Source organism: Macaca mulatta, chromosome X, assembly GCF_049350105.2.
Source record: "Macaca mulatta isolate MMU2019108-1 chromosome X, T2T-MMU8v2.0, whole genome shotgun sequence".
Taxonomy (NCBI): domain Eukaryota; kingdom Metazoa; phylum Chordata; class Mammalia; order Primates; family Cercopithecidae; genus Macaca; species Macaca mulatta.
This window is the reverse complement of record NC_133426.1, coordinates 130,843,749-130,869,607: the sequence shown is the minus strand read 5'-3', so window position 1 is coordinate 130,869,607 and position 25,859 is coordinate 130,843,749. Positions and strand designations below refer to the sequence as shown.

The following is a 25,859-nucleotide window of genomic DNA, read 5'->3' as shown; positions in this document are numbered from 1 at the left end:
GAATAAATAGTTACTATCAAGGAGATGTCAGGGCAGGCATCGAATCAATTGCTGTGTCTATAAAGGAACTAAGGTGAAGCCATGTTTGGCTAGCCTGCATGTCTCCAGTGCCTAGCACATCACTTGACACAAGGCACACCAGACACACACACACACACACACACACACACACACACACACACACACACCAGTTCTTTTGCTTCCAACTCTTTAACATGTCTCAAATCCATCTGCTTTTCTCCATGCCCATTGTTGTCATCCCAGTTCAGGCACCATAATCCCTAACCTGGGCCCATGCAGGAGCTCCCTAACTGCCTGCCTCCCTCTTATCTTGCCTCCTCCTCTAATATGGTCTGGACAGCAGCCAGGATGATCTGTCTAGAACCCAAATATGACTATATCACACCTCTACTTAGAGCCCTTCAGTGGCTTCCCACAGCCATCAGAACAAAACTGGACATGTGCTTCTCTCTATTACCCAATGTTTTAGTCCGTTTTTTGTTGCTGTAACATAATATCACAGACTGGGTAATTTATGAAGAAAAACGTTTATTTAACTCTTGGTTCTGAAGGCTGGGAAGTCCAAGAGCATGGCACTGGCAGCTGGTGAGGGCATTTTTGCTGCATCATAACATAGTGGAATGGCATCATATGGCAAGAGGACAAAAATATGCCAGCTCAAGTCTGTCTTCCTCTTCTTATAAAGCCACCAGTCCCATCATGGGGACCCCACCCTTATGATTGACTTTATCTAATCCTAATTATCTTTCAAACAGAGAAATGCAAATCAAAACCACAATGAGATATCATCTCACCCCAGTTAGAATGCCTATTATCAAAATGACAAAAAAAAATGCTGGTGAGTTGCAGAGAAAGGAAAATGTAAATTAGTACAGCCATTATGGAAAACAATATGGAGTTTCCTCAAAAAAATAAAAATAGAACTATTTTATGATCCAGAAAAGTAAAAGAAATCAGTTTGTCAAAGAGATAGCTACACTATTTGCAACAGCTAAGACATGAACTCAACCTAAGTGTCTATCGACAGATGAATGGATAAAGAAAATGTGGTACATATACACTATGGAATACTAATTAGCAACAAAAAAGAACAAAATTCTGTCATTTGTGGCAACATAAATGAGCTTGGAGGACAACGTATTAATCCATCCTTACACTGCTGTAAAGAAATACCTGAGACTGGGTAATTTATAAAGAAAAGAGGTTTCATTGGCTCACAGTTTCGCAGGCTGTACAAGAAGCATTATTCTGGCATCTGCTCGGCTTCTAAGGGGGCCTCAGGAAACTTACAATCATGGCCAAGGTGAAGGGGAGCTGGCACCTCACATGGCCAGAGCAGGAGGAAGAGAGAGAGAAGGGGAAGGTGCTACACACTTTTAAACAACCCTGTCTCATGAGAACTCACTATACAGTACCAAGCAGGGATGGTACTAAATCAGTCATAAGAATTTCACCCCTATGATCCAGTCACTTTCCATCAGGACCCATTTCCAACACTGGGGATTACAACTGAACATGAGATTTTGGCAGAAACACAGATCCAAACCATATCAGATACTATGTTAAGTGAAATAAGCCAGGCACAGAAAGATAAATACCACATGTTCTCACTAATATATGGAAGTTAAAAAAGTTGATCTCATAAAAGTAGAAAGTAGAATAGTGGCTACTAGAGGTTGGGAAGATGGATAGGGATAGCCAGAGGTTGCTTAATGGATACAAAAATACCACTAAATAGGAAGACTAAGTTCTGGTGTTCTATAGCATTATAGAGTGATGAACAACAATTTGTTATATCTTTTCAACTAGCTGCAAGAGTGGATTTTAAATGTTCTTAACACAAAGAAATGATAAATGTTTGAGGTGATGGATATGGTCCCACCTCCAAATGCCATCAACATGTGAATTTGAGGATTAAGTTTCCAATACATGGTATTTGGGGGACACGTTCAAACCAGAGCACCTGATATATTAGTCTGCTAGGGCAGCCATACAAAATACTACAGACTGAATAGCTTAAATGACAGAAATGTATTTTCTCATATTTCTTCAGGCTAGAAATCTAAGAGCAAGGTGTTGGTGAGTTTAGTTTCTTCTGAGGTGTCTCTCTTTGGCTTGCAAGTGGCTGCTTTCTAGCTCTGTCCTCATATAGTCATCCCCCTGTGTGTAAGCATTCCTGGTATCTCTTCCTCAATGGAGAGACACCAGTCCTATTGGATTAGATCCCCACCCTTATGATCTCATTTAATCTAAACTATCTCTTTGAAGGCTCTATCTACAAATACAGTCACACTGGGGGTTAGGGCTTCAACATATGAAGTTGGAGAGGACACAATTTAGTCCATAACACCTGGCCTCATCACTCAGGTCTCCCTCACACCCAGCCTATTATTAGTCTTACTGAATTAGTTTTAGTAACCTGGATAGGCCATGCTGTCTTTAACCTCTGGACTTTCACCCATGCTTTTCCCAGTACCCAGATTTTCCTCAACTCTGATGCCCCTCCCGGCTCAACTTCCACCCCATTCTTCTCCTACTGTTCATTTCAGACTTTACTTAGGTACCACCTTCTCTGGGAATATCTTGCCTCCTGACTCCTAGTCCAGGTGAAGTGCTACCTTACCCTCTCTGTTGCCTTCTTTTCATAACATGGAGAGTAATTGCCTAATGGTTCCTCTAAAGACTCTACTATACCACAAATCATTTGAGGACAGACACTGTGTCATAGTCAATTTTGAGCCCCAAAAGCTTAGCACAAGGCTTAACCCAGAGAAAGGCACTTGACAAACACTCAGTGAAAGAAAAACACAACCCATTTCTTTGCTGAAAAGGGGAACCTATGGAGTGAACCAGGTCAAGCTAAGTAAGCAGTGTGCTACACCCCAGGATTCTAAATCAACAGCTGATGAACTGTACCTGAGTGTTCCACAAGGTGGATGCTAGGTCTGTGCTAATAGCAGGTCCTGTTGCAAAAGGTTGCTCATTGAGTAAAATCTGGCTTCTCCAGCATTCTGTCATCCAGAAACCTATATGACCTTGCTCTCCTATAATCTACAGGACAGTGAAAGAGATTTGAGTCATCATAGCTACCAGAATTCCTACAGCAATGATCCTCAGAATCACCTTGGCAAAACACAGATGTTTGGTTCCCCACCTCCAGGGTTTCTGATTCAATAGCTCTAGGGTGGGACCTGAGAATTTGCATTTCTCACAAGTTCCCAGATAATACTGTTGCTGCTGGTCCAGAGAACACACTTTGAAAATTCTAAATGATCCTTCTGAAATTATTGGAAAAAATTACATTATATTGTAAATGGCATAAATGATAAGTATGTTTGCCAGAACATGTGATTAACCATCCCCCCACCACCCTCCACTTTCCCCAACATCACCAATGTTGCTAAAATTCATAAGACAGGGGAAACAATACGCCAAATTTTTTTTTCTTTTTTCAAGGTAAAACTGCCTATGGAAAGATATGGTAACCTAACGGTATGTGTTCTGTTCTTTTCACAGGTGCGATTAGAGTGGCCAACAGACCTTGCAGTCAATCCTATGGACAATTCATTGTATGTCTTGGATAACAACATTGTGTTGCAAATTTCTGAGAATAGGCGCGTGCGGATCATTGCAGGACGCCCCATTCACTGCCAGGTGCCAGGCATTGATCATTTCCTGGTCAGCAAGGTAGCAATTCACTCCACTCTAGAGTCAGCGAGGGCCATCAGTGTCTCCCACAGCGGGCTGCTCTTCATAGCTGAAACAGACGAGAGGAAAGTAAACCGCATTCAGCAAGTAACCACCAATGGGGAGATCTCCATCATCGCTGGTGCCCCCACTGACTGTGACTGCAAAATTGATCCAAACTGTGACTGTTTTTCAGGTATGACCTTTTTAGCAATTCACCAGCTCCCCCTCTCTGTTTTGAAAAGAAAAACGTGCCCCAGCAAAGTCAAAAGAAAAGGAAAGTGTTACTTGTAAACATTGGTATGAGCTAGTGGAGAAAGCAATGGATTAGGAGTCAGATCACCTAATTGTTCTCACAACTGACTCACTGAGTGACCCTAGGAAAGCTGCAAGATCTCTTCATGACTCATTTTCTTAATTTGTTTAATAAAGATGGCATTGTCTCAGTTATATCACCTTGCTCTTCTGAGGATAAACTAGTATAATAAAAATGTTGATACTCTTAAAAAGTTGAGACTACTATACAAATGAAAGATCATGATATTATTAAATATCTGTACTTTAGAGAAAGGAAAACTAGCTAAAACCCACATTTTCTGGTTTAGCTGAGGAAAAAATTACTTCCCCATAAGTGGCTGGTTTTCAGATTAAAAGCATGTGCTATTTGAGACTCAAAGAGACTAAGAACAGGCTGCCTTTGGGATAGGTGCACAAAGTTAAATCTGGCAATGGAGAGTTCTCAGGACATTGGTCTGCTAGATACATTGCTTTTTAAAAATCTAAGACTTTCTCCATAACCCATAGTGAAGTTTTCTTCTATTCAAAATTGGGAAAAAAAAAAAAAGACCCTTCTCCCCAAAACATGTAGTGGATATCTCAGATGGCAAACAGTCCTCTTAATGTCAATAGATACAATTATTGCTGGGATATGGAAATCCCTCCCTCCATTCTACATGCAGTACTATTAAACTGCTCATCCAGGCCCAAATGGTTCTCTTAACCTTTGCCTTTCCTTAGGCCAGAGAAGTCAGGAGTGAGCAATTTGGTCGACATGACTTTTGATCAGTATTTCCAATGTTTTCTTGGACAATTAGTTTTATAGATATTTTGCTAATTGGTATCTTTCAGTCAAAGCAAATCTAATGTTTATTCCAGATATCAAATTTGATGTTCTGAATCATTGTTGCACTTATAGACTTAGTGTACTTTGACAGTGTGACAATGGGAATTAACAGAAGAAAGGGCATCTAGGCACGGTAGGACTGGAAAGTCCTGAAACAGATCCTGAAAGCCTTGACAGGCATAACTCACAGATTTCCGGCCAAATTTTACGTGGCTATCATTATTTGCAGTTCCTGTATCTTACAATGCAATAGATTCTGAACAGCAGGATTGAGGATTTCACAAAATTGTTGTAACTGAGATAATTGCATCTTACTGTTCATCTGCAGTGGTACTGACTCAAGAATTACAGTCTTTTGAATAATAGGCTCATATCTTTCAGGGAGGGAATACAGAGAATGTTGGTTCACTGACTGTTTCCTTTAAAATGATTCTTGATGCACAGAGCTTTCTGTCTGTGGTATGTTCATGTAAATGCTTATGACGCCAATTGTTAAAATCAGAGCCTTTCTCCCACAGGTGATGGTGGCTATGCGAAAGATGCAAAGATGAAAGCCCCTTCCTCCTTAGCAGTGTCGCCTGATGGTACCCTCTATGTGGCAGACCTGGGAAATGTTCGAATTCGTACCATCAGCAGGAACCAAGCCCACCTGAATGACATGAACCTTTATGAGATTGCTTCACCTGCTGATCAGGAACTGTACCAGTTCACTGTAAATGGAACCCACCTACACACCCTGAACTTGATAACAAGGGACTATGTTTATAACTTCACCTACAATTCTGAAGGTGACTTGGGTGCAATTACCAGCAGCAATGGCAATTCAGTGCACATTCGCCGTGATGCAGGTGGAATGCCCCTATGGCTTGTGGTGCCTGGCGGGCAAGTATACTGGCTGACTATAAGCAGCAATGGAGTCCTGAAAAGAGTCTCAGCCCAAGGCTATAACCTGGCCTTGATGACCTATCCAGGAAACACAGGGCTTCTGGCTACCAAAAGTAACGAAAATGGATGGACAACCGTTTATGAGTAAGTTTCTAATTCTCAACATGGGCTTTTTTAGGTTTTTATTTGAAATTGTAATATACTGGGAAAATGCCTTAGTAATTGCTGGGTGTTGCATGTTGTTTTCTCCTAACAACCACCATAAAAAAATGAAAAGTCAAGGAGAAAATTTTACCTAATTCCTAGAATTCAGACCGATTTTTCCAGAGCAGTTTGCAGAGCATAATAATAAAAACACAGACTGCATGAAGGAAGACTCAAGTGTGGCACTGTAGGAGACAGGAATGAGGTAGAAATACAAGTACTCAAGAAATTTACAGCATCCCAGGGAAGACAAGGTACAATTTCATTTAAATAACAAAACTAGAGTATAGTTCTAAAGCAGCAAAGAAGCAGTGTGACTTAACAAGTATTTATTGAGCCCTGTGGGGTTTAATGAATGAATAAATGAATGTGTGCCCAGCCCAGCCCAACTCAGTGTAAGTTGCTGTGGGAGGTAAGAGAGAAATTCAAATATAAGAAGTGGACCCTGGAAAGCAAGGGAAGAATTATATGGGGCAAATGCTGAATAGGAGAGGCTCCATTCCATTGGCTGCTTCTGTAAAATGAAGAGCCAAATGCTCTGTATGGGATTGGGCTTCCTCAGGGTCCCTGCACAAGTTGAATAATCCAGCACATTTTGGCATTTACAGACTGGAACTGTGATAACTTTGTTTAATGGGGAACTAACACAAAGCATGTCTGACAGCAAGCTACTAGGAGGTGCTGTAACATGGAAATAGAGACCATTGTCCTTGCCTTTTAAGACATGGATGACCTTGTTTGCAAGTCAGCCCATCTAGAAAGCTGGTCTGCTGGCACTCAGGAAGCATTTTCCCCACAAAAGGAATTGCTGAGTTTTTAACCAGTATACTGAGTGAGCTAATCCGTGGAATCTGAATTCAGAGTCTGGAATGGCATCAAAGTTGAAGAATGTGAGAAGTGGAGATGTTAAAGTATAAGGGGTTCCAAGTGTGACTATTTTGGGAGGATATAGAGAATATGTCCAGTCCCATGAAAGCCTCTTGAAGAAAGGGAAAAAACAATTGGCCTTCAAGTTTTGGATCATTTTTCAAAGAAATGCCATCTGTACAAAAGGCCAGACAGCTATTTTACTTTCACTTAGAAAAATGTATTCAGTTGTTTCTGTTGCAAGTCTTCCTCTATTTTTTGAAAGTAATTCTCTTACATCTTAATAAAAGTAATAAAAGCTACAGTTAGCTAAAGATTTACTAAGTGCCAGGTACTGGGCTAGGTAATTTACATATGTGACTTTATTTGATCCCCATAATAACAACATGGGATAGGTGCCCCTAAGTATGCCCACTTTATGGATGAGAAAACTGAGGGACAAGATAGTTAACTTGTCCTGATTCACATAGATACCCAGAATTCAACCACCAAGAGCCTGTGTTTTCAAATACACTACCCTTAGAAAAGATAAAATTTCTAATGAGAAGTTTTAATGTCTTTTTTAAAAACTCAAGCCAGATCACACTGCGGCTGAAATTAGGCAAACAACTATTTTGAAAGCTAATGGTGGAATTCAGTTCCCCAGCAAGAAATGGCTGAAGTATTAACTAGTTTTCAAAAGAACCAGTTCAACCATTCATGTGTTTATTCAACAAATACATGAGCACCTACTATATACCATACAATGTTATAGGTGCTGCAGATACAGGTATGAACAAAACAGACAAAAATCCCTACTTTTATGGAACTTATATTGTACTGGAGGAAGATGAGGAAGATGTATACAACTTCAAATGATGATAAGTTCTATGGAGAAAAATCTAGTAGAGTAAGGGAGATCAAGTGGGTGGAGCAGAAGATGTTTTTATTTCAGATTGGGTCAACAGGAAAGGCCTCACCAAGAAGGTGACTTTTGCATAAAGATCTGTAGGAGATGACAGTAAGCCATACGAATATCTGGAGGGGTGGGGAGTGGTATGAGGGGTATTCCAGGCAAAGGGAAGAGTAAGTATAAATGCCCTGCAGCAGGAGCAAGCCTGACACATTCAAGGAAGAGTAAGGCAGCCATTGTGATGGACATGGAATGAGTAAGGATAATGAGGACATGAAATCAATTAAGTAACCAGAACTACTTCATGTAGGGCCTTGTAGGCCACTGTAAAGACTTTGAATTTTACTCTAAGAAGTGGAGCCACTGGAGAATTTTGAGTAAAGAAGTGGTATAAGCTGACTTTCATTTTTTAAAAATCACTCAGTATTAAAAATGAACTGTGTAGTGGAAACAGGGGAACCTAACTGGGAAGCAGGAGGAACTATTGCAATAATGCAGGCAAAAAAGGATGACTTGGACCAGGGAGTTGGGCCAGTAAGAGGTGCTAAAATTCTGAATATATTTTGACAGTAGAGCTATCAGGAATTACAGAAAGATTGAGTATTGAGTGCAGGAGAAAGAGGGGTCGGAGATACCTCCAAAGTTTTTGATCTGAGCAACTGGTTTTCATTTACCAAGAGGGGAAGACTATACAAGGAACACATTATACTGGAAGATTGTGAGGTGGAAGATTGGGAATTCAGTTTTGAATATGATCAATTTAGTTAGGCATCTAAGTGTAAATATCAGGTAGACAATTGGATATATGAGTCTGGGAATGAGGAGAGAGGGTGGAGAGTGATATTTGAGATGTACTAGTGTTTAGATTGTATTTAAAACCATGAGATGGGATGAGATCTCTCCATGAAAGTGAGTATAGACAATGAAGTAAAGAGATCTGAAGACTGATCATGAAGCACTCCATGTTTAGAAGTGAAGATATGGGCCGGGTGCGGTGGCTCATGCCTGTAATCCCTACATACACTTTGGGAGGCCGAGGCAGGTGGATCACCTGAGGTCAGGAGTTCGAGACTAACCTGGCCAACATGATGAAACCCCATCCCTACTAAAAATACAAAAAATTAGCTGGGTGTGGTAGCTGGTACCTGTAATCCAAGCTACTCAGGAGGCCTGAGGCAGAAGAATCACTCGAACCTGGGAGGTGGAGGTTGCAGTGAGCTGAGATCGCGCCACTGCACTCCAGCCTGGGCAACAAAAGCGAAACTCTGTTTCAAAAAAAAAAAAAAAAGAATTGAGGATATGAAGAGGAACCAACAAAAGACACTGAGAAGGAAAGGCCAGTAAAGTGGAAAGAAAACTAGGAGAGTGGGATGTCTTGGAAGCCAACTGTGTTAATCTGTTTGTGCTACTATAACAAAATACCTTATACTGGGTAATTAATAAAGAACAGAAATTTATTTTTCACAGTTCTGGAAGTTGAGAAGTTCAAGGTCAAGGTGCCAGCAGAGTCAGTGTCTGGTGAGGGCTACTCTCTGCTTCCAAAATGGCACTGCCTACTGAATCCTTGTATGACAGAAGGTGGAGAACGAAAAGGGACCTAGCTGGTTCTCTCCAGTTCTTTTGTAAGATTGCTAATTGCATTCATGAAGGTAGAGAAAACATAACATGATCTAATCACCCCTAAAGGCCTCACCTCTTAGTACTATCACATTGGCAATTAAGTCTCAATATTTGATTTGGGGGGGACAAATTCTGACCATAGCACCAAATAAAACAGGTGATTCCAGGAGGAAAGAGTCATCAGCTGTTCCAAATACTCCTGATAAGTTAGATGAGGACTTATAATTGATCATTTGATTTAGCACTGTGAAGAGCAGGCACTGTGACACATGGCGTACCAAAGCCTGAGTAGAATATTCTCTTAAGAGAGAATGGATACACAAATGCTCATAGCAACATTATTTATAATAGCTGAGAAATATAAATAACTCAAATGCCTATCAAGTGGTGAGCAGACAAACAAAATGTGATATAACCATGTCATGAAATAGTATTCAGCCATAAAAAGAAATGAAGTTCTGATACATGCTACAACATGGATGAACCTCAAAAACATTATGTTCAGTGAAATAATCCAGAAACAAAGGAACCTTCTGATTCCATTTATATGAGATGTCTAGAAGAGGCAAATCCATAAAGACAGAAAATATAGAAAATGTGTTTGATTGTAGATATTGCTATTTTTTAAAAGACTGAATGGTATCCTATGGTATAAAGAAGCCGTAATTTAAATATTGCCCAATTGTTGAATATTTTTCTTATCTCCATTTTTTCCATCATAATAAATACTTTAATAAATGCCCCTGAGCATGCAAAAAAAAGACAGAAAATAGATTAGTAGTTGCCAAGAGCTGGGGAGAAGAATGAATGGGGGGTGACTGTTAATTCATATGGGGTTTATTTTGGGGGTGATAGAAATGTTCTAGAAGTGGTGGTGATGGTTGCACAACATTGCAAATGTACTGAAAGTCACTGCATTGTACAATTTAAAAAGGTGATTTTTATGGTGTGAGAATTATATCTCAATAATAATAATATAAAATGACTAGGAGGAGAGAGGTTGAGACAGTGAGTAAAGAACTCTTTTGAGGAGTTTTGCTGTAAAGAGGAGCAGAGAAATTAGAGCTGGAGGAGAAACAGAGTAAACAGAACAGTTATTTAAGTGAGAGAAATAGCAGCATATTTGTATACTGATAAAAATGATCTAATATAGAGGGGGAAATTGATGACGCTGAAGAGAGAAGATAATTTTGTTGTCATATCAGTTTGTGTGCCTGTTTTCCACTGGCATCAAATTGATGCAGGCACTGTGTGGCAGGCAAGATTCTCATGGTGAATGGGGCCCAGGCCTGTAACCAGGATTTGGCCAATAGTGAGTGAAAAGGTATCAACTAACATCATTGTTGAGTAGCCAATCTCGAGCCACTAAGTTATGAGAAACACAGACATCCACATGGGAGTAGTCATGAAATTTTATGGCCACCCACATATACACCATGGAATACTATGCAGCCATAAAAAAGGATGAGTTCATGTCCTTTGTAGGGACATGGATGAAGCTGGAAACCATCATTCTCAGCAAACTATCACAAGGACAAAAAACCAAACACTGCATGTTCTCACTCATAGGTAGGAATTGAACAATGAGAACACCTGGACACAGGAAGCGGAACATCACACACCGGGGCCTGTCGTGGGGTGGGGGGAGGGGGGAGGGATAGCATTAGGAGATATACCTAATGTAAATGACGAGTTAATGGGTGCAGCACACCAACATGGCACATGTATACATATATAACAAGCCTGCACGTTGTGCACATGTACCCTAGAACTTAAAGTATAATAATAAAAAATTTATGGCCACAAAGAGACATTAGATGTCATTTTACAAATGAAGAAACTGAGACCCAGAATAGGGAAGTAACTTGCCCATTCATATGCTAGTTGGCTTATCCAGAGTCAGGTCCTTGACCTTCTATTCCAGTGTTCTTTCCACTGCTGCCACACTGCCTTCCAGAAAAAGGAGGATCATGTGGGCTTACGAGAGTGACCATACAAAATCTAGAGAGCTAGAAAGTTTCCCTCAAGTAGCAGGAAAAGAGGAATAGGGTAGCACCAGGAGATGAAAAGGGAGGCTGAATAACCATTTGTTCTTTCTCCCACCTTCTTAACTCCAGTCAGAATTATATTGAAACCCTCTTGGTCAAATAGCATCTGTTGAAAGGAGAAGGTACCTCTTCTCCTGACGCAGTCAATTCTGGTGTTAAACAGCAGTCCTTAACAAAACACAGCTCCTGTCCCTTCTTGCCTGTAAACAGAAATGAGCAACTTTCCAGCCTTCATAATGTGACTAATTCTTCCTACAGTCTTGATACAATATCTGACTTTTTTCACTTTTGTCCTCTAGTGCTTTGGCTAGTTCTGAGCACCTTTCAAGTTTTCTCTTGTCCTTCTGAAGTTGGAGAACACAGCATTTGACCTACTCTTCTAGTCAGGGTCAGAGCAGTGCTAAGGTCGGTAGAAGGTTGCCATACCACTGATACCAGGCCCTCCTAAAAGAACTCGAGTAATTCCCTGAGGTAAAAGGGAGGCTTCTTTGTGTGGACAGGGGACAAATTGTTTGCAAAGGTGGAAATAGAAATTCTGTTCTGAGATGAGCACGAGAGAAACAGAAGTGAAATTTGGCAGGATGAAAGACTGCAGTGTAAAGGTAGCCCAGTCAGTAATCCATTCAACTTTCTATTATCTGCGGCGATCACGAGGAAAAATGACATAGATGACCCTGAACAGTGGATAATCCAAATGGGATTTTAAAATGCATCTTGTGTAGTGGTAGTGCATGGACTTTTATTATGTAGTGTGATGTTGTTTATATAGTTCACTGATTTTCATAATTCCATTTGACTTGGACCAGGATCAGAATTGCACACCCCAAGTGTTAGTATTTGATGCATCACTGCCCATGAGTGTCCCAAGTGTCAGGGGGAAAAGCTGACCACAGAGAAACAGCTAACAAGGAATTGATTGTCAAGGCAGGAATACTGGCCCGAGGCGGCACGGGTGGGCTCCTAATTGTAATAACCCTGCAGCAGCTGAGATCTGAGGGAAGGACCTAGCAACTCACACAGCAGACAAGCCATTCTCCACAAGGCTGCAAGAGTAGCCAGGTTGCCCTTGTTTGTTTCCCTGGCAAAGGATTCTGCTCCACTAAACTGAAAAGGTCCCAGACTAAGGCCAAAGCATCAGTCATGTCACTGCTGCTGGTCCATTCTGAGTTGACAGTTCCTCAGGCCCCTTGCCCTTTGTGGGAAGCCCTCCCACTCAAAGGAGACTCTCCATTTACATGATCTCTTGCTCCTTGGTCTTCTGCATTCTCTGTTTCCAGAATTTATTAACACATTCTCTCCTCCCATCAAGAAAACAAAAAACCACAACAACAACAAAAATGCCACCCACTGACAAGTTGGAGAAGCCTTCATAATATCTCTGGGTACCTTTTAGACTGTTTTACAAATGACCAGTTTTATCATGGATGGCTAATGACAGATTCCCCCTTCTCCCTTATAAGATCAGAAGGGGTAGGGGGCAAGGTAAACAAGCCATGTCTCTGGGTGAGATATTTGCCTGGGGATAGGATGTGATTCCCATGCAGAAATGCTTATGTAATGATCAGTCATTCGAAACACATGTGATGTTTCCAATGCCTTCCAGAATCCCAGAGTAGAAAAGGAACTAAGGCATTGTATAGTTCAGCCCCATGCCTCCAGGCAGGGGAATGATTTCAATTAAACAAGAACATAGAAATGTTGACTATTCCTTCAGATCTTTAGAAATAGAGACTTGACACCCTTGCTCAGTCACCTCTCCTTGTGCTTTATGCCCTTAATAAGGATCAAGAGTGGGTAAAACAGAATTATCGTGGGTATTTCTGGGAAGAACTGAAATAAGGATGGAGAGTGAACAGAAGTAACAAAGGCTGGTAGGGAAGTTTAGCTGACCTCCACAGCACATCTATGTAACCTGAGTGTGCCCTCCCAGAAGCACTATCGATGGTTCTGTCTGTTCTATAACCACATTGGCTCTCATATCCACCCACATCCTTTTTTTCACTAGCAGCATTCTAATTATACTCATTCAACAAGTACATGGAGTGAGAATCTACTCTGTTCCAGACACAGAGAATATAAAAATGAATGAGACACTGTGTCCTCCCTCTAAAGATGTGAGAATTGTACAGACTAGCGGGGAAGACAAATCCCAATGATAGGCAATCACAATATATTTAACGAAGGCAACAGACCACCATCTTCTCTTGTATGAAGTGAGGCTGCAGCCTCCTAACAGTTCTCCCTGCTCCTTGTCTCCCCTTCCAAGACTCATTGCCACCAAAACACTGTTTGGATCATCCTTTTATCCCCTTGAAAAACTGTCTATGCTTCTTTGTTGTCTAAGCCTTATCTCTCACTACCTTCCTAGAGGAAACTTGTGCTCCAGCAATGCTGGTCCTCCAGTAGACATCCCATCAGTCAGCGTGCCTTTCTTCATACCTCTATTTGGAATGCCTTCCTCCCCTCCCCAATCTCTACCTACCTTCTAGGATTCAAACACCACCTGCTTCTGCTCTTCCTCCTCCTGTTCTGCTCAGCCCAGCTGGAAATGACCTCTGCCTCTTCTGAGATTCTACAGTTTCTTCTTTACAGAAATACATGGCAATATTCTGGTATTAGAGTTATTTGTGTGGATATCTTATCTGCCCTACTAGACTGTGAATTTCATTCAGCACTGTATCCCTGGTCCCTAGCACAAGACTCTGATATTTATTGAATGAAGGACAAATGAAGATAGAAGGGCATTACGGACTTGGAACTGAATCATAGGAAGCCAAAGGAATTTATTGGTGAGGAAAGGGGAATCTCATATTTCCTAAAGAATTCTTATTAGGTTGGTCAGCTTTCTGACATGAAAGTGTAAAGAGGGTCTGACTCTTTCATACTTCCTTTAAAAGAATAAGTAATGAATTTATCTTCTATTATCTGCAATATTTTTTAAAAGCAAAGATGTAGGAGCCTCTAGTTTTATTCTCAACAGTTTAACTCTGGCTTAAATTGTCCTCAAAGGAAAGGGCAAGCTATCCCTTACGAGAAAATACCAGACCAAATATATTTTTAATCATGTGTAAATATCATCTCTCCAACTAAACTATATGCTTCTCAAGGACAAGAATGGATTCTGAATTTTCTTTATAAATGCACTGGGGTGCACATGTGTGCACATGCACACACACACACACTCAAGTGCACATGCACACAGCCTATGACAGTGCTGAGGAAAAGGGTGAGTGTACTCAATACTTAACTGGCTGAGTGTACTCAATACTTAACTGGCTGGTGCCCTCTGGGACCATCACAGTGGAACTCTGTAAAATCAGGACAGCAAGGGACAATTTGATATCAAATCTCCTCTTACCAAACCCACTTCTGATGACTATGAAGGCAACTGTCATTTCCTGATGGCACAATTCACCAGCTATAATTTGCAGCCTGGTTAGGTGAGTGCTCTGCCCTGCAGGCAGAGAGGATGGGTTTGCTCCCATGCTGTGGCCTGAGGGGATCAGTTGGAGCAGATCGGCTTGTACTCTCTGCACCAAAGGATGAAGGCACCAAAGGGAAACACACAGCAGAAGAGATTTTGATTTCTTGTTTCTTCGACATTCAGTCTGGAAAGATGCATTCCCCTGTGATGACGGAAAAAAACTCAAGTAAGCTATAGGAAATCAAAGTCTCCCCCTATTTCTTATCCACTTTGAGCAATCTTTCCAAAGTTGTAGGAATTACCCACTGATGTGTACATCTGCCTATTGTTCTTCCTTTGGAAATGACCCAACAGAAGAGAGGTGGGATCTATATGTTTTGATCCAAAGCCATATTGAGCATCAGAGACACCAACCTGTAGATACCATCAAATGTGATTGCTTTAACTGTGACTAGCAGAATTGGGGTATGTGAGTGTGTTGGAGTTGGGGTGCTCTGTTTATCATGGAGTTACAGTCAAATGTACACATTCATTGGCCTCTCTGGCCACAGAAAGGAAATGAGGCAATATAACTTTCCAGCTACCCAACAACTGGACAGGCCCATGGGAAATATTCCCAAAACCATTGCCTCCTTCACCAGAAAACACACACACGTACGCACACACACACAAACACACATACACATACACGAAGCAGTCTCCCAGCTAAATCTATCTGGGTAATTACAGCCTTATCTAGGAATCTTTAGCTTGCCTCTCTGAATATACTACTGTCAATATTGGAAGTAGGAATGGGTACAAAATATGTAGGAATATGCCTGTGCTCTTGGAAATAAACTTTAAAATGTTTAGGACAAAGAACACCAGTAACTTAGCTGAAAAGGTGTTTGGGTGGGTGGACTAGGAAACCAGATTTAGCCACAGGTCACTGCAAAAGTTCATTGGGAATTCTGACCCTTGTACCACTATGCATGGATACCATGCTCAATTGGTATCTGATCTTGTTATCTTGCTCTGATGAGTGGATGCAACCACTGATCTTACCTTTATATGAGATCTTCCCTTAAAACAAGGGGCTGTGTGACTGAAGGAAACTGCCCCCAAGTTGCAAAGTCCATGTGGAACCTGCATCCACAGCATCTAAGATCAGCTTTCCTAGAAGAATGATAAAGAGTGAGCTTGCCAAGGGTTGAGGAATCCCTTTAGAAATCAGGAAAGGGAAACCAATGAGGCAAAGTTGCTGGTGCCTCATGTGAAACAGAGAGGAAGTGCCTGCATAATCCAGGTTGTTGGGGCCACAGTTCCCCTGATAAGAAAGGCATGCAGCAGCTTCCCTCTGTCTACTGCCTGCAAACTCCTGCCTCCTCTACCTTGGGAGAATAATGGCTGGACATTGGGCCGGGTGCGGTGGCTCACGCCTGTAATACCAGCACTTTGGGAGGCTGAGGCAGGGGGATCACATGAGGCCAGGAGTTCAATACCAGTCTGGCCAATATGGCGAAAACACGTCTCTACTAAAAATACAAAAATTAGCCAGATGTGGTGGTACTTGTTTGTGATCCCAGCTACTCGGGGAGGCTAGGGCTTGAGAATTGCTTGAACCCGGGAGGTGGAGGTTGCAGTGAGCCGAGATCACGCCACTGCACTCCAGCCTGGGTGACAGAGCAAGACTGTCTCAAAAAAAAAATTAATTAATTTTTTTTAAAAGGCTGGATATTATTGTTTTCCTCCCCTGGAAGGAAGACCAAACAGACAAAGTTGGGGCTAAAGTGGGTATTTGAGCCTTCCCATGCTCTGTTCTTGCCAGCAGCCTGCTTCTCGTAGCCACAGAGCCCCACAGCAGGCAGAACATGGGCAGTCTTTGCAGAGGGAAGGATTTTGCTATTAACCCCAGAAACAAACAGCACTCTTCAGTCTTTCTTTGATAATGAATCCTTAGCTGCATAGTAGCAGTGTGCCAACCATTTTGGCTGAAATCCATTTAAACAAAGGAGACACCCAATTTTAAGGCTTGGCATATCTGTGATGTCAATAACCTACTTGATTCATTCTATTCACATATGTGACTGTTTTAACTGATAGTGTATACGTGTGTGCACACACATACGCCCATGTATATGCAGAACTGAACTTTAGGTGGCATTATGTATAGGCTCAAGTTCAAGTCTGTCCTATAAAATACAGTCCAACCACTTTTCCCAAGCCTTCCAAAGGCTGGTATAGTTATTAAAATTTGAGAACTACCCAGGCTGAGTTCTTTAGAATATAATGGATTAATACTGAATTACTATGCCACTTTGTGTACTTGTTGGGGGAGGGAGTAGTACAGCCAGTCTCTACCATTGTGTCCAGGCTGAATCCTGCTCATTTTGGGTAAAAAGAATATAATTGTTTAACATTTTAAAAGGCAAATAAAAGTGCTTAAATATTTTGTAATTTGGAACTTGAAAAGAAAACAGTAATGGGTTTCCAAGTGCATGTCTTTACTTTTAATGAAGTGTTTATTTTTCATGGTTCTACTGGCAATAAAAGAACAGCTCCACATCAAAAGCCTTCAGGGAAGCAGTTTTCATTTGGAGGACAGTGAGATTGCCAATAATTCTGATTTTTTTTTTGAAAAGTAAACTCCCTAGACTATATTTCTAGATATAGGTTATAGCCTATTATCCCTTTTTTGTCTCTTACTCATGTAGACAAATTACAAAACATTATGTACTATACTCTAAAAAGATTTTTAAAATTTAAGTGACATCAAGATCAGGGGGCTCCAGAATGTTTTAATGAACATGTTTCCATTATCCTCTGTGCCTGTTCATTTTGTTGGAAGAATGATTCATTCATTTCAAATTTGGCAACTTAAACAGCAGCAAATTATAATTTTCCCATCATAACGCAAAGTCAGTATATTGGCTTCTCAGCCTTTGAGGGCTCTTTTGTACCTTCTTTTGCTTTGACAACAGCACCCTCTGCTGGGCTTTGTAATCCATCACATCTAATGGGATCGACCCAAATTGCAAACGGAGGCCTCCCTGCAACATTGCACACAGCAGGACATGATTCATAAATCAGTGTTCCACCCTGGTGATTCATTACCAGATATATTTTTTCTGTAAAACAGCACAGCTCAAGGAAGTCATCAAGAATTCAGAAGCTGCAAAAAAATACCTTCGTTTGATTAATCATCTCTCTGACCTTTTTCTTCTTATTGAACAAGGTTAATAATACTTGTTATCACTCAAAGTTAAACAGTATTAGCTGCCAAGTGATTTTTATTTTGCAAAGGCCTGTTATCACTGCCGAGAGGCTTCAAAGCTGGGATTGGTTACATTCCTCAGGTATGACCCCGAGGGACATCTGACCAACGCAACGTTTCCCACTGGAGAGGTCAGCAGCTTCCACAGTGACCTGGAGAAGCTGACAAAAGTGGAGCTAGATACTTCCAACCGCGAAAATGTCCTCATGTCAACCAACTTGACGGCAACTAGTACCATATATATTTTAAAACAAGGTAAGATTGTTTCCAATGATATCTGTCTATAACAGCCCCTATTTCAACATCCACCCTGAAACCTGTGTACACCATTCGTAAACAGAATACACCTCTAGCTGAGAAGATGTACTCTTCCCGTTTTCCAGCTATGGAAGTTGAAACACAGACAAAATTCACACCTTTTACAAGTTCTCATATCAACTTTGGGCCCATCTCTGTAGGAGTCATGAGGTTCAATCCCTGCCAAGTCTGCTCTGCTATCAACTCATTTCCCAACACCCAGCTGTTTGCAAAGCTCTTTCAGGGTCTGGCTAGGTTATATTAAATAACTGGAGCCTGGGCTCCAGCTGAGCTTAGCATTCTAGATCAATGCCAACATGGGTGAAGAAAAAGGAAAATCTTAGGATACAGACCAAGCAAGAATATAAGTGAAATGAGAGAATTAAAAACTCATTCTATTTGAAGACAGAAAAGTAAGGAAGAACAGAAGAAGAAAGGAAGGAAGGGAGATAGGATTTGGAAGGAATGTCTTAGAAGCTAGAGAAGTGCACAAAGAGAAATTTCTTTCTCTCTGCCCTGTCATTAAGTCCTCATTCTGTTGTTAGGTGGTGAGGCCAGACACTCTAAGAGGAATAGTCCCAACTTTTGTTAGTGGTATTTTGTGGAGTAAGCAACTGTGATGGTGGCCCCAGGTGGTAAGGTGCTAAGCTGAACTTCATACTCTTCTCATTCTAGCTCCCAGCATGTCAAACTGAGGAGGCTGATCCAACAAATCAGTGAGGGAGGGAATTCTTTAAAAATGAAAAAAGAAAAAAAAAACAAAAACAGCCTGCAGTGTTAGACAAGAGTCTTTTATCCAAGAAACAGATACTCCAGCTGTGAAAATAACAAGACACAAATGGATAGGGAACACGTTTGCCTGTCAGAGCGGTAGTCTAGCCCAGAAGGCAGTTAGACCACAGCACCCCACCTGCTTATCCCTTCCCAAACATGCCTCCTAAAACTAAACCTGTCTCTTTTCTGCTTCCTGCTCTTCCCTTCCTTCCCCCTCTTCCTCCTTTGCTCTTCTGTCTACAGAAAATACTCAGAGTACCTATCGGGTGAGTCCAGATGGTTCCCTGCGTGTCACTTTTGCCAGCGGAATGGAGATCAACCTCAGCTCAGAGCCCCACATCCTGGCAGGGGCAGTCAACCCTACCCTGGGCAAATGCAACATCTCATTGCCCGGAGAGCACAGTGCAAACCTCATCGAGTGGCGGCAGAGGAAGGAGCAAAACAAAGGCAACGTTTCAGCTTTTGAAAGGAGGCTGAGGGTAAGGCTTGACTTTATACAAGATATAGAACTTTTATAGTTTTTTTTTTTAACTGCAGAGCCTCCCTAAACTGAAGTCCCATTTCTCCAAAGCTTTTCTAGGTGACTGACTGGCTTATATGATATACTAATTCAAAAGAGGGTGCTAATGGCCGATAATGGTTCAGTATCCTTAAATGAGTATTCTAATAGGAGCTTTCTTTGTCATTAGCCAGCTAAAGTGCTCTAATAGTAGCAATTTCAGGCACCAAGAAAGTCTGGCTGAAGAAATGTGTTTAGTCAAAGGAGGCCCTCCAGCACCCCTCCCAGCATGCCCTGGAGATGCTTATCAGGCTCACTGAGTTGACCGAGGTCCCTGCTTTTCAGGTAGCTCTTTGGAAATACCTCGCAGGTACACACAAAAGGATGTGAGACAAAAGGCAACATTTGGGCAAAGGCAAGTTAAAAGGAAAAATCAGTGAATTATAGCATTGCCATGAATACATATCCAGGGCCAGAGGGATAAAGGACTGGTACTGAGATTGGGCTGAGGTTCTCAGAGTTGCCTTGAGGAAGTTATAGATTAGGGAGTTTTAAAGTCCTTACCAAGCACAGTTCACCAGAGTTAACCAAGAGACCTCAGTCAGCTTTTCTGCAGCACACAAAGCCTACAATCGCCATAGCACTCTGTCTACCTGTCTCCTCTTGAACATTAACCAGTGTTAGGATGATGTGGCCAACTTTCTACATGTAGTAACATTCAATATCTGCCCTAGAGCAACTGCCAGCCTGTGGGAAATAATCACTCACTATTGAGGCCAGATCTGTTTTCAGCACCTGTGTCACGCCTGACATACCGGGAAGGTTTATGGTATATATAAAGTTTCGGTGCCGCAAAAGGAATAGCACTCGAATATAAAATTTTCTTTTTAATTCTCAGCAAGGCAAGTTACTTCTATAGAAGGGTGCCCCCTTACAGATGGAGCAATTGTGAGCACACACTTGGACAAGGGAGGGGAAGGGGTTCTTATCCCTGACGCACGTGCTGCTGTGTCATTCCCCTATTGACTAGGGTTAGACCACACAGACTAAACTAATTCCGATTGGATAATTTAAAGAGAATGACGGGGTGAGTGTTTTGGGGGGAGTCAGGACAGAGCAGGTAGCAGGTAATGTGAATGAATTAGGGTGGAGCAGGTGATCGGAATGAGTTAGAGTGGAGCAGGTAATCGGAATGAGACGGTGGAGTAGGTAATTGAAAAAGGTTGCTTTAGGAGGAAGTTATGTTTAAAAGTAGAAGGCAAAGAATTGAACATACTGACATATTCATTCTTTGAAAAGAAATTTAGAACTTATATCTAACATTTACATTTTCTTTGCTCACAGTAAAAATTTGGTAACCTTAAGGTTGTGGAAGTACAACCACCAAACAACCACCCAATTCCAGAGACAGGCAGTCAAACCAGTCATATGGCTTGATATGAACAAAATAATTTACAGCAGTGCTCACTTTTCTTTTTCCTTTTCTTTTCTTTTTTTTTTTTTTTTTTTTTTTTTTTTTTTTGATACGGAGTCTGGCTCTGTCTCCCAGGCTGGAGTGCAGTGGCGCAATCTTGGCTCACTGCAAGCTCCACCTCCCAGGTTTACACCATTCTCCTGCCTCAGCCTCCCGAGTAGCTGGGACTACAGGCGCCTGCCATCACGCCCAGCTAATTTCTTTTTGTATTTTTAGTAGAGACAGGGTTTCACCATGTTAGCCAGGATGGTCTCGATCTCCTGACCTCATGATCCACCCACCTTGGCCTCCCAAAGTGCTGGGATTACAGGCATGAACCACCGCGCCCGGCCAGTGCTCACTTTTCAATCAGTTCTATTGGTGATACACAGTCACAGACTTTAGTGGGTGGTTATTTTTGTTTGGTTTTGTTTGTTTGTAAAAGCTACTGAAGTTTTTTATGTGCACAAGTCAATTTTTATGTTTCGATTCTATTGACAAGTTTCTAATGGAATGTTTGCCAGATATGCCACTGAATGGAGAAGTGAAACCAATCCAAATAGTCAAACCTCTGCGTGGGTAGCAGTAAAGATTTCTATCGGAATTCTTTGAGAAATAGGACCTCCTGGGTAGAACCCTGGATGGGGAAGTTAGAGAATCTGGCCTTGATACCCTATTTTACAAATGGTTTAAGAAATGCCTTCAATTTTTTTTCACCTGCAAAATAAAAGTGTACTACTAGAGAAAGTAAGAATTATTTACATGTGGCTTATCGACCTCACGGACTCATCACAGAAAAATTGTATTGAATACGTGATTTCTTAGTGCCTCTCCCAGCTTATAGCCTCAATAAAACTTTCTGAACCAAATCATATACTATGTGACTTTGGGATTTTTCATTCTTTAGGATAACTCATCCTGTATTATGTGACCTTGGAAGTTTCCATTTTCTAGAACAACCCATCCTGTTTTCTGTCCTCCATATGCACAGATAATGGAGAGAAAATATAAACTGTAATTTACACCCCATATCCCAAATTGTTCTTAATCCTGAGAAGCTAATGGTCATAAAACATTTGGGAACTCATTAGTGTTAAGAAGTAAAGTGTTTAGTTAGTACTAATTATAATGTGACCCATTTCCGATCCTGTGGCAGAGTTGAGCAGATTTGTGGACTGGATTATAAGGGCAACAAATTCAAGGCCTTCTTCTCTCTATCACTTCTAGGCTACTCCCTGAGGTCCTGTGACTGAAAAACAAGGCCCCTTATTGGTCAGGTGGTGTTACCATGCATGCCCCTAGAAGTCTAATAACAATAACAATCATTTACGTATGTTTCATGCCTCAGAGTGAACAAAATGGTTTCATAGCCAGGATTTTATTTGATCACCACAGCCGTCAACTGTTACTTTCAATTTACAGATAAGGAGACCAAGGCCCAGATAGGTTAAGTGATTTGCCCAAAGTCAACCAGCTATTAAGGATCAGAGCCAGGGCTGAAATGCAGGTCCTCACCTAGCATGGCACTCTTTCTACTGCATCACACTGTGCTGCCTTGTTCCTTAAAATAATTAATCTATAAATCATTGCCTCACTCAGTGGAGCTACCTTGGAAGGGCCTGACTCCTCATTTCAATGCTGACAAAAAGAGACAAATAATCGACTCTAATGTACTGGCAAGTGTGGGAGGCACAGGACAACTGGCTGGCTTCCAGGCAGGAAAAGCATGAAGCAGGCAAAAAGAGGAAGGAGGTTGCTTAACTGGTTAATTTTTACCTGCTCTCCCCATTCCTAGTGATTTTTTGTTTACGCTGGTGCCTTGATTTCCCCAGATTTGGCATTTCTAATTTAATGAAATGAATATGCTCCCAAAAGGGACATGTGAATCCAATTTTGACAAAGTAAATTCTCTTTCCCCACTGATGTTATTATTTCCGAGATGGTGTTCCTTCATTTCTGGTAGCTTTTCAAGGGACAAGCTAATGACAATTTTCTCTCTTCCTGGACCAAAATATGCAATGACCCATTTGTAAGCATACAAAGAATAAGCTTCTCTGATGCTCTCAAGTTCCTCAATGCCTTGGACTGAATCATTTATTTCTTCTAGTGAAGCTGTCATTTCAGAGTGAGGGCAGGTGGAACTATCAGAGCTGTTGAGACAGAATTTCCAGTCATACAACATAGAAACCCCTTCTGTACTGTGGGAAATGGGGCTCCCTTTTGAAAACCCACACAAAAGTGTGATTGTAATTTGCAAGTGTGCAAGCCATAAAGCATTAATTGTTCAACGACAAAATGACAGGTTCATTTAAAGGCCCATTTGGTAAGATGATAGATGTCAAATGTTCCCAAAAGCTGCTGATCACACCTCCCCCAGACCTTTTAGCTGGAAAGAAAAAAAAGTCAGAAAAGGATAGACCTATCTTTGGAGAATAATCAGTGATTTTTTTTTCATACAAAGTCAGGATCCCTTTCAAGGTGAGGGAGGCAAACTCTTGGGAAACATGATACCCTGCTCAGCCTGAGCAGGCAAGGGATTTGTTACCTCTGAGCCATCCTTCACCAGCTCCATTAAGTGAAATAGGTCACATTAACATCCTGAAATTTCATTTATTTAAAAAATCCATTTCCCCCCAACCTGAGTTGTGTTTGACTCATCTTCCTTCCTTGCAAAGCACTTTTGCATCTAGTCAGTGTATCTGCTCATCTGCTGCATCAATCTGTCCCCATAAATACATTTTCCTGGACAATAGAGAAATTAGAGTGCAGATAACAATAGAGGCAATTGTAAAAGAATTGGACATTCACCAAAAGCATACTGGTTTAGGAACTACATCCAGTTTGTACCTTGCTATGTCCGTGGATAATAATGCTGTCATATGAGATTTATCCCAGCTTTGGATCCCAGAGCTGTTTATAAGATTTTGTAGACTGAGCTGTAAGGTTATAGCAAAATCCCTGAACTGCAACCTCCTTTATTAAAAGAAAAATAATGGAGGGGGCTTAGTACTTTATGACAAAAATTATAAAATCAAGTAGGATTATTATGTGTTTACAAGTGAAATGAAGCAAGGACTTATCTAAAACTCTCACAATTTACTTTTTCCTCTACTCAAAGATAACTGAGAATAGGATAGATTGGTTTTTAAATGAAACATATGTGTTCAGATGTGAGCTGAGAAGGAGAAACAAGCTCAGTTGAACACAGGGTCTCAGGCTGATAAATGATGGGGAATTGGTGGGGACAGCCAAGAAGGCTCTGGCCTCTCCCTCTATTCTCAGAAATTGCCTTGGTCCTCAGCTACAGGGTGCTCAGAGTTGGATTTTCATTCACTTAACACTATTTTAACTTCCTTCTCCTCAGGTTTGGTGGAAGCATTTATTTTGTGAAAATTTAGATAGGGAGCCTGACTGGAGATAGATTAATCAGATTCATCTATTTAAAAATATATCTGCAGTTTTCAGTCAAGTAACAGTGCTTTTCCCCCTAAGGAGCCCCCTGGAGACAGGAGATTTCCCATGTCAAGGCTACTGGGCAGTATTGATTTTTGGGGTCCAGGAATTCTTGGGGCTTCCAAATCATAGAACCTGCTATATTTGGTTGTGTTTTTCTTTTTGTTTTTGTTTTTCATCTCCCAGACTGGAATGCAGTGGTACGATCTTGGCTCACTGCAGCCTCTAACTCCTGGGCTCGAGCGAATCTCCCACCTCAGTCTCCTGAGTAGCTGGGACTCCAGGTGCATGGCACCATGCTAGGCTAATTTTTGGGGTTTTTTGTTTGTCTGTTTGTTTGTTTTTGTTTTTTGTGTGTTTTTTGTTTTTGTTTGTTTTTTATTTTTGTGTGTTTTTTTGTTTTTGTTTTTGTTTTGTTTTGTTTTGTTTTTTGTGAAGACGGGGTCTTGCCATGTTGCCCAGACTGTTCTTGAACTCCTGTACTCAAGCTATCCGCCCACCTCAGCCTCCTAAAGTGCTGGGACTTCAGGCGTGAGACACCGCACCTGGCCTATTTTTGTTAACCTCGGATCAACCTTACTAAGATAACTAGAAAGAAAGAATTATTTCATATACCATTTCACCTATATATGAGCATTAATGATGTGGTATAAAAAATTTAAATATCTGTTGTATGGTTACACAGATGAATTGGTCAACAGCAAAGTATTCAAGCAAGGGCAAATTAGCTTAGAGAGAAAAAGGTCCAAGGTAAATAACATAGCCAAAGTTGAGTGAGAAAAATGAGTATGATTTTGAGGAAGAACTGGTATGCCCATAATTTTGCACTTTTCTCATCTATAAAAAGAGGGACATGGATGGTGCAATCTATTATTAGTGGTAGTATTAACCATAACAACAGCAATTAGCGTTCCTTGAAGCCTTACCATGTATACTGCCACATATTAACTCATTTACTGTTTATAACACCTTATCAGATGGGTTTATCATTATCATTCCCATTTTACAGATGAAGAAACTGAGGCACAGAGAGGTCACACAGCTAGTAAGCAGAGATCACAGGATTTGAACTCAGGCAGTCTGGCTCAAAAGACCATTTCCTAAGATCCTTTCTGGTGATAAGGTTCTATATGTTGGCAAAGTAAAGGGAGTGTCTTGGTAGTTAAAAAATTACATTATTGAATCAAATTCTTCAAAAGAATTAGAAACAACTAGTTGTATGTGATTGTAAGTTACAGTGGGTAGTTGGGTAAGAGTGAACAGAAGGGTTCCTTCTAACTCAAGCAGTTTTGTATCAAACATTATGATGATGTCATGTAAACTTTTCTTTTCTAGAAATCTACCATTATGTAAACAAAC

The 25,859-nt window shown here is 41.0% G+C and overlaps 1 protein-coding gene across 1 annotated transcript in view; it reads left to right on the top strand.

Moving 5' to 3' along the window:
* Positions 1-25,859, top strand: part of TENM1 (teneurin transmembrane protein 1) — a 122,674-nt gene that overhangs the window by 75,015 nt on the left and 21,800 nt on the right. The window contains exons 5-8 of the mRNA XM_015128153.3: positions 3,538-3,904; positions 5,350-5,860; positions 18,107-18,279; positions 19,339-19,574. Coding sequence (XP_014983639.2) covers positions 3,538-3,904; positions 5,350-5,860; positions 18,107-18,279; positions 19,339-19,574 — 1,287 coding nt within the window. The remainder of the gene's footprint in view (positions 1-3,537; positions 3,905-5,349; positions 5,861-18,106; positions 18,280-19,338; positions 19,575-25,859) is intronic.